At 41.1% G+C, this 9,766-nt stretch overlaps 1 protein-coding gene across 8 annotated transcripts in view; it reads left to right on the forward strand.

Annotated features, from left to right (window-relative positions):
- LOC148013402 (tRNA/rRNA methyltransferase (SpoU) family protein) overlaps window positions 1-9,528 on the forward strand; it is a 239,083-nt gene extending 229,555 nt beyond the window's left edge. For 3 of the 8 annotated variants that reach the window (XM_087667515.1, XM_087667516.1, XM_087667517.1), the window contains exons 31-36: window positions 1,013-1,265; window positions 1,556-1,707; window positions 1,821-1,891; window positions 8,116-8,272; window positions 8,354-8,523; window positions 8,640-9,528. In XM_087667515.1, the coding sequence (XP_087523641.1) occupies window positions 1,013-1,265; window positions 1,556-1,707; window positions 1,821-1,891; window positions 8,116-8,272; window positions 8,354-8,521 (801 nt within the window). In that variant the 3' untranslated portion in view covers window positions 8,522-8,523; window positions 8,640-9,528. Of the gene's footprint in view, window positions 1-186; window positions 908-1,012; window positions 1,266-1,555; window positions 1,708-1,820; window positions 1,892-8,115; window positions 8,273-8,353; window positions 8,524-8,639 lie in introns of those variants that run through there. The other 5 variants (XM_087667521.1, XM_087667519.1, XM_087667520.1 and 2 more) reach the window with 3 other exon arrangements.
- The last annotated feature ends 238 nt before the right edge of the window (window positions 9,529-9,766 follow it).

Here is a 9,766-nt window from a genome sequence, read left to right on the forward strand (position 1 = left end):
TGTGTATGCAAGTAAACTTTTTAGAAGGCTTGATTCTGTGAATTATATAGTAATTGCATTTGATGGACATATTAACCTTCCTTTTAGCAGGACTTTTATGCTGATTCCCTCATCTTACCTCACTGTTGCAGAGCTCATATGTCCTTGTGCTCTGATTTGCTGCTGGTTTGTGAGCTTCTTTTGCAGTGATTGTATTAAGGTCTTGGTGACCCTCCCTACTGAAGTAATCTTTTGGACGGACCTGCCTGCTGTACATGATGCTGAGTGACTGATCCTTGAGACCCTTTTCCAAATGTACTTAAGATTATTAGACACAGTGAACATTTAGTCCTTTTGAGAAAGGCTTTTGCAACAGCTACTATAAAATCCTGGAGGTCAGTCACACTTTTTTTGGCATCAGAAAACTCTGGCTGCAGTTGATGGGAAATAGAGGCAGCCTCTTCTCTTAAGAATCTTTTGAGATCTCAGTTGGCCTATGCATGGATTTTCTCTCTTTCTATGATTTCTTTTCGGTTATGAGTTATTGGGCTGCATGATGAGCCACTACGTGTTTCCCTTAGCAAAACAGGCTGTTAAAAAGTGCAGAAATCGCTGGTATACATCTGCCTTGGTGGAGATTATCACGGAGGTGCTTTTAATAGAGAGGGAGCGATGGACGGACTGACTGACTTTTTGGATTTTAGTGAACTGTTAAAGTAATTGTTTTACTTATGCATAAACCATCCTGGAAGCTAGACAAGACTTAAGGTCGTCCATGGCTGCAGAAACAACTATCCTAAAAAGTGAAGAAATCACTGGTGTACAAAGAATCATCTGATGGATCCAAAGATGCAGAATGCGCATCATCAGCACTAAGTTTGGGAACTTTCAGAGAAAACTTGTATTACGTGTATTTACATTGGTGGTCATTATCACTGAGGGGGTTTATAGAGAGGGAGGGAGGGACTGAATTTTTGAAGTCTTAGTGATGTGTTTTTAAGTGTGTTGTTTTACCTATGCATAAACTATACAGGAAGCTAGAGAAGACTTGAGGTCTTCCATGGCTGCTGAAACAACCATCCTAAAGAGTGAAGAAATCACTGGTATACAAAAATCATTATCTGAAGGATCCAAAGGTGCAGAATGCACATCATCAGGGCATGAGTTTTTGGATTTTCAGAGAAAACTTGCATCACTGAGGTTTTCAGAATCAATGAATACACTTTCAGAGGAAACAACACAGAAATATCAATTACCAAATATGGAAATGCTATCACTGCTATCAGGTTGGTACTTCTCTGAGGAGATCTATAAATAGATTTTTTTTCTCCTCTCTAGAAAAAGTCGGCAAAGGTATAAGCCAAAACATCACTATGTAGTTATGAATGTTTGATCCAGCTTTAAACCTTTTACTGGAAGTCTAAATTTTCCCTGGTTTATTTATGTGACCTGCAGAAAGATGGATTATCACATTTGAATTTTTAGGCTTATCCTCAGTTGCTCTCTTGTTTTTCTTTTTCTCTTTTTCTTTTTTGATATATGTCTTGACACATACCCGTTAATATGTGAATTACAGAGATAGAGAGAGAAGAGTATCTTCTGCATTCAGCTATACATTCAAGGGCAGAAGATCTTCTCAAAATGCGTGGCAATCGTCAGGACTTAATAGTGGTTGCGTCTTTGCTTGGTCGTATACCAAACCTTGCTGGATTAGCACGCACCTGTGAGGTAATCGAATTCCCTTTGATGTTCTATACAAAGGATGTTATTCGTTCATTTAGATTGACTTTCTATGTGCAGATCGTATATGCAAGCTATCTAATGAAAACACCATATTACAGGTTTTCAAAGCTTCTAGTTTAGTTGTGGCGGATGCAAGTATCATTCAGGATAAACAATTTCAGTTGATAAGGTAAAGCATACCAATTTCAGTTGATAAGGTAGAGCTTTCTGTAACATTGGTATATTTCAGTCTGACCTATCAAGGATTCAGCCATAGTTCTGCTGCAAGCTAGGATTGGGTCTCAAAGTAGATAAGCCTTGCAATCACAAACTATTTTGCATCCTAAAAGACACTCAAAGTAGAGCAGATCTTTTTCTGAAAGATTAAATGGTGAGTTGAGGTGCACCCTATTTTACCTAAAGAAACTGGGTGTGATGACCTAGCTTCCACTTTCAATATTTTTAATCTATAGGCTTGACTGGGGCTTACAATGAAGAATCAATGATGTATCTATTTTTGTCTCTGTCATTTTGTTTTGGCAACAGGTAATTACTCATTCTATGCATGAGTATTTATGGCTATGGAATTCCATAAGATTTAAGGCCAAAAGCTTATCTAGTAATGTATTCAACATTAAAAGTGAGCTGCAAGTCATTTTTCCCCAGGAAAAGAAATAATATTATGTTAGTTAGCAAAGGAGAGTGACTCCCCTCCAGAAGTAGGAAACACATGAAGTTAAAAAATAGTAGCTACCAGGCTGGCTTCTGTGAAGGTTAGAATCCTTGTGTGAGACCAGGAGCTGAATCTCTTAAAATTGGAAAGCAGATTGAGTGAAGCACAGTTGGGCTTCTCTTTAAAGACTTTATGAGCAACTACTGATGGTCCTCAGATAATAGAAGCCCTACAGGTTGCAAGCTTTGAGCTTAGCGACATAAAGAGAGCAGATTTGAGTACCATTTCCCCACTAGAGCTTCTTTGAAGATGTGATCTGAGGAAATTTCATGCACTTTCCACGAGTTCAGAAGCCTGAGGCACATATGAGACAAGTAAAAAGGTAGAGAGTTGGAGACTTCAGGTGGCAGCATTGAGAAGCTCCACATGGCAATCTCTTTTACAAAAGGGGGGAAGCAACTAGAAGTGAATCGCACCCCTGTAACCTTCTTTCAAAAGAATCCAGGCGTGTAGCAGTGTCCTTGCTTTTTCGAGAGATTGCTGATGTAGGCAGCATAATGGTTGGAGGGCTTCATTCACCACAAACAAAAGAAAAGGATAGAAATCCTAGGTAGTGGACAGTCTCTCGAGTGGCGCTCTGACTCTCTTGGAAGGCCCTAGAAAGCCTTTTTGGGGCTGGAAACAGAAACAAAAAATGGGAATGAAGAAGGGGAACTATATGGAATGATGTGGTTTCTCGACAATTTCTGCCCTTTCCATTAATTGGTATTAAAGACGGCTTCATCTGCGGGTGGATCTTCTTCTCAGCCTTCATCTTAATCTTCACCTACACGGATCAAGAAGCTTGTTGCTCTGTCACATTCTCTGGCTTGTAAGTTCCCAAAGTTACGTGCAGGTTGACAGACCTACCAAAAGCTATGCAGGTCTTTTGATTGTCGCACATGAGAGTCATGTGTAAAGACCAAGTCAAATCACCACCAACGACCAAAACTCCTTGTCATCAGACCACATCATTGTTTCTTCAAGACTCCTCAACCCTTGCCAAGATGCCACATCACATATTTTACTCTTTTCAAAGAAGAGAATGATCTATTCTTGAACACCTCAAGAAAATGTTCCCAAGGTAAAGTTATTGAAATAAGCACCATATAGGACTTCAGTGGTATGATTTCTTTCCTCTCCCAAAGAAGAGAAAATTCTATGAATTAATCCCCTCAAGACAGTTTCTCAAGGCAAAATCAAAAGTGTGGACAATCTTTTTTTTCTTCCGACAATGAGTTGTCATATCATATCATGTCACATGTCACAATATAAAAGAAAAATTTTAAAAGTCAGGGCAGGGTCACTGAAGAAACCACCCAATGCCAAGAAACCAAATCATCTCTAATCAAGATATCAGCATGTTGGATAAGATCAAGCTGCCACTGAAGAAGTCCCTTGAGCTTTGCCACACGATGTTGGATGCCCAAGGCAGCGTAAAAAAAGAACGCATTGCGAGTGACCCAAATATGCAAGCAGCCTCAAAATCAGAGAAAGTGTGGACAATCTCTGCCCAAATCTTAGAGAGTCCTTGCAGCAGATCTGCCCAATAAATCTATAGCATGGCTGCATCTAACGGTCCATATATACCAAGCAATAGCATCTTCCTCTCTTCAATCATCATTTGGCATTACAGTTGGGCCACAGTCGTGCACAGAGAACTTACCTATCTTGGGGGATATTCTCTCTACAGGTTGTGCCTCAGTGGGAAACTGGTTCACATTCTAGGAGCTATGGCAGCCTGCAGGAGACTCAGAGGCAGAGATGACAAGGTCTGAGGGGAGCTAGGGCTATGATTGAGGTTGTGACAGAGAGAGTACCTCCTGAGTGGCAGACGAAAAGCTAATGTATTCCCCTTCGATAAAAGAAATGACAACGAGGGATCTACTGATACGTTCTTTGAAGAGACACATTTCTTAGACCTGGGTTTGTCTCTTTTCCAGAGGAGATATCCTGCTAGCAGTCACTGCGACTAGTGGAGACAGCGCATTCACTTTTTTGGCAGAGGAGGATGGATGCCTGACTTGGATTTTGCAGAGTTCATGGGATGCTCCACAGAGAGGATCATAATAGTGGCACACTTGGAGAGAGTGTGGCACATTGACCCAGACTCAGTCCACTGGTCTTGTAGATGGATGGAGATATTGGGCTTATTAGGGGCCTTTATAGAGTTTACAGTAGGATCCAAGAGAGTGGGGGTGGAGGGATTGTTTCTTGATAGACCACAGGTTGTGGCCTTTTTTGGCTACACTAGGCTAGGAAGGAGGATATAGATGGGCAGGGTTAGAGCATAACAAGCAGCCACCTCCCATGGGGACAGATAGGGCATTCATACCATTTCTCATTATACTTTTGCAGGAGGCTACATAAGAGCTTTAGGCCTAGGAGGATATCCCTCTACCTATGGCTACTAGCTGACATGAGCTTAGCTCACAGTCACTAGGGACAGGGGACGAGGGACAGGGACAAGGATTGGGGGAACAGGGTGACAAAGGAAAATATGGGACAGGGGACGGGGGACTAGGACATGGATGTGGGAACCTTAAAATTATATGTTTTCTAGACTTAATTGAAATACTCTATAAAGAAACTAAACAAATACAATAGCTTAACTCAAAAACATTCTAAAAATATCCCATGAAAGTTTAAAACAATAGATGAGCCATGAAATTTGAAACATAAATGAATAATGAATAGTCAAATTGAAGAGTAGAAGTAATAATTGTCAATGCCAAATGGTGAGTGAGAAAAGTTGTATGAGTTGAAGACTAAAGTCCAATAGTAATCACTCACTAAATAATGAGTCCTCAGACTGAAGACTACAAGAAACAATACGAGCTGCGAAACAATAAAACTAGTGGACTGAAGACTACAAGAAACTATACAAATAGTACAAACCCTATGACATGTGGCGTCCCCTACATCCCTTCCCACATGCCCCCCCCCCCATCTCGGGATGCGTCCCCTTGTGATGAACCATGGAGATGCACCCTTTCCAAGATGCATTAGAGACAGGTCCTGTGTTTCAGGATGGGGACCCTGAGTTCCGAGCTTGTGTCCCCTGCATATCCTGTGACTATGGCTTAGCTTCTCTTGGCACTCAGCTTGGGCACAACATGGACCCAATGGTATGGATAAGATGTGGTGAGCCAAAGGAGACATAGAAACGCTGCCCATGGGATTGTCCCAGAGCTTAGGAGCTATCAAGGAGAGCCCTTGGGATAACATTCCACACTACAGCAGAGACTATAGTCACAACCTGGGGGGGGTTTAGCTAGGATCATAGATACAGGCCTAGCATCTGAATTTGAGGATGTTCACGGGAGCCTGTCTTTCCTCATCATTGAACAGCACCTGAGTGGAATCCATGTCATTGGCATTCAGGATGTATCTACAATCAAGACTTTCTCGAGGATTTGGACAAGGATCATCCAAACTCTCTACAAAAAGAGTCCTTTTTGCAAACCTAGGACTCAAACACTTTTTTCCATATGGCCTCTCACATGGTCTCGCACTATAGCCCACTAGATTGGTTGTTCACACAACTAATGTATTTGTAAACTCTCTGTTTCGAGTTTCTTGTACTTTGTATCTATCTCAGGGGGATATTCTCCAAGGTGTTACTAATAGATTTTTCTTTTCTTAGAAAAAGAAAAAGCAATATCATATTTCTCTTATCTGTGATAGTGCTTTTGAGTCCACAATGTCTATGAGAAATCTGATGTGGCAATCCTTTTTCTTTTCCAAGAAAAGAAAGTTCTATTAATAACTCCTCGGCGAATAACTTGAGGTAAAATACAAAGGACAAGGAACTTTGTGAAGAGTAACCAAGAACATCACAAATACAATGTTTGTGTGAACAACCAATCCAGTGATTTTAATGCCAAACCATATGAGGGACAATGTGGAAGAAAGTGTCTCAATCCCATATCTGCAGAAAAGCCTCTCTTCTCTTCCTCATTCTCTTGAAGCTGCCCTGTAACTATGGGCTTTGACAGCTCTGGCTTGTAAGAGGTGATAGTGAACGGGGTTATGGCATCTTTAGCTCCTAAGGGCTTGAGGAGTGTCTTCTGAAGTTACAAGTGGAGGAAGTGCCATTTGAGCAACCAATCTAAGGTCTTGGACTACTCTCTATTTGTCCCTCAACTTGTCTCTATTGCTTCAAACCTCCTGGCCCTATATTTGTCCAGCATCAATCTGCTCTCTTTGTTGTTGGTGTTGCCTCACTCCTCCTCCGAGGTTGAGGTCTACAACCTCCCTAGTCTAGAAAGGAAGTCTATCAATGGCGTGTCTCGGACTGTCTATTGCTAAATATCACATAATCCTGCAAGCAAAACACTGGCCAAGGAGACTTGAGTATGAAATGGGCTGAATGAGGAACCCTCCATGGATGGAAGGAACCCTAATGGTCCAAGGGGAGGCTATCGAGGGATCCTCTACAATAGCATTGACTAATGAGTACCTGCTGTTAGTGGAGACCCTGCAAAAGCACGATGATAAAGGTCTTGTCTCTTTGTATGGTATGGCCAAATGCACTGCCAATCTTGAACAGTTAGGGATTGAAATATCTGTTGACATGCAAAAAGCAGATGGTGATGGTAGTGCCATATATTTTATCTAAGGCAGTTATTCCCAGCACATTGTCAATAGAATTTTCTTCTCTTTGAAGAACAAAAGGATTCTAACAGAGATCATCCAGATGTGAAAGACTACAAGGTAGGATTTGGATAGAGGCTATCCGCACACTCTGTGAGAGATGGGAGAGATTGTAGGGGTCATGAGTGTACAAAGAGGAGAGATGCTTTTATTCACACACAGGACTTTGGTGCCCTCTTCACATATGATTGGGGCATTACAGCTGGTTGGACTTGTCTTGTACTTGTATTTTACCTCAGGGGGGTTTCCCAAGACACTATTAATAGAATTTTCTTCTCTTTAAAGAACAAAAGAATCTTAACACAGATCATCCATATGCTTCATGGGAGACAGGAAAGACTACAAGGTACTTGAGTGCGTGAGGATGACTCAGGAGAGGTGCTTTTTTGATACATTGGTCTGGCACCTTCTTCCACGTAGAGCCACATATGGTCTGGCATTATAGATCTCCAAAGTGGCTTTTCATACAGCCCTTATAGTAGATGATCTCTTGTTATCTTGTGTTGTAGCATTCTTGTCATATACAAGGCTTACAGTTCAGCTTGGTCTCTTTTGACTGAGGTGGTTATTGATAGAATATCCTTTCTTGGGAAAAGAGGCTCTTTGGAAAATTTATGTGGACTTTTATGTTGTACAATGTCAGTTGTGGCAGTACTCTAGCTTCTTGACAATTCCTTGAGATACATATTGTCGAGAGGATGTACTAGTAGTCAAATTCTGGATCAAAATGCAAAGGGATTTTCCAGATGGTATGTCAATGATGGTCATTGTTCATGTGCATGCATTATCCTCTCGACACTTCTTGAGTGATCTCCTCTTTAGGAACCATTCCCATATGAAGACTTGTGGCATCTTCTTTGGGGGAAGAAAAAGGGTGGCATCTCTAAAGAGATTACAGTAAACCAGTAAACATTTGGTTGAGGAATATGCCTTTTTTGGGGAATCCTGATCAACTTTCAGTAGTCTTATAGCTGTCTAAGATTTTTCACCTTGAAAAATAACATCAACTGGAGACCTGACAATTTTTGGGTTTTGGCATGGTGAAGTGTCACTGCAGAGATGTGGATTCCTGTAAAGGAAGTTGCAGAATCCAACCTACATGAATACCTTACAGTTAAAAAGAGAACTGGCTTCACGGTGGTGGGGCTTGAACAGACTGCAAACAGCGTATCTTTAGAGAAGTATACCTTTCCAAAAAGAACGGTGTGTATTAACTCTTTGAAGACAAGACAACAGCGTTTTACTTTGTGCAGTTACACTCACTCCTTTCAATGTGACATGCAGGTTCTGGTCCTTGGAAATGAGAAGGAAGGGATACCTACACATCTTATACATAGTTTGAATGCTTGTGTGGAGATACCTCAACTAGGGGTAATACGATCTCTTAATGTGCATGTGAGTGGAGCTATTGCAGTTTGGGAGTATACAAGGCAGCAATTGGAAAAGCGATGATGGTAAATATTTCATCAGCCTGCCTTGTCAGAGAACTCACTTCAAGAGCAGCATTTGTACTTTAGTGATGGTAATTTGTGTCATTTTCTTTTGTGACAAAAACTGTGTGTGTCAAAAGGAGTCCGGCCTCAATGATAGTGAAAGATCGCTAAAACAAGAGTTGCTAGTACAAAGCTCACACCTGCAAAGATTGCTAGTCAAGACTCCAGGAGAATGGTTCCAATCTTTAATTGACATCCATCAATATAATTTTGAAGGTTTTGATGGGCTGAATGGGGGGGTCTGATTTTTTGTGGTCTACTGCAACCTTCAAGATGAAGGAATCATCACAACTCATCAAGAAAATTTTCAAGTTTTTGATGGGCTGAACATATTATGCTTCATCTTGAGCAGGGCTCTTAGTTCCACCACCCTCCATATGCAGCTTAAGCCTGAAAAACCAGGTCACATGATACATATCTGCGCCCATCAGCTGAGTGTGAGGAAGAACAGCCCACTATTCATAGTCTGCTAATAACAAGAGCAAAGGAGGGGAGCTTCTTTTGTGTTATGTGCTACTTCACACCTTCTGTCATGTACATTATGCCATCAAAATCAATATCGCTGTGGAGACTCAGATCTTGACAGAAAGGCTGCTACAAACTGTATCTCGTAGCCATGTGTTCAACTGAGTAGTCAGCTCAATCATGCGAATGAGAGGCTTGTGTATGGTCTTGCAGCCAAGCTGGGTTCCAACTGAGTACTGCTTACCATTAATGATGTAAATCAATTTTCACATTCAATTCTCACATTGACAATTTGTATCATTTGGAACAATTTGCTCAAGATCTCAGTGCAAAAAAAGAGAATGTAAAATGAGCCTTTAATCTGGGAGCCTGTAGCAATTGAAGAGGTGAGGCTTTTTCTTTTTCTTTTTTGTGCTATTGGGAACACATTGACCTCTCAATTTCTGTTCAATTTGGGAACCCATATTGAAACTGGCATGGCTAATTGGGTTGTTTTGAGATACTAACATCTGGTGGATCTCTGGTATTGCTCAATGTATTGCTAGATGCTGGTTTCTCTTAGCATCAGCCTTGGTGTTCCAAGTAGCAACCCTAAAAGGCACTAACCAAACAGTCAATAGCTCAATTAATTTGGCTTAATAAAATGCAGAGGGCATCCAAGGGCAAACATTAAAAATTCATCCCTACACAAGGAGTTCGCATCCCAATCATGTTAGCTGTCCTTGACTTTGGGCAGGGA

This window comes from Lygodium microphyllum, chromosome 26 (genome assembly GCF_053477565.2).
Source record: "Lygodium microphyllum isolate KBCC chromosome 26, Lygodium_microphyllum_v1.1.10, whole genome shotgun sequence".
In the NCBI taxonomy this organism is placed as follows: Eukaryota; Viridiplantae; Streptophyta; class Polypodiopsida; order Schizaeales; family Lygodiaceae; genus Lygodium; species Lygodium microphyllum.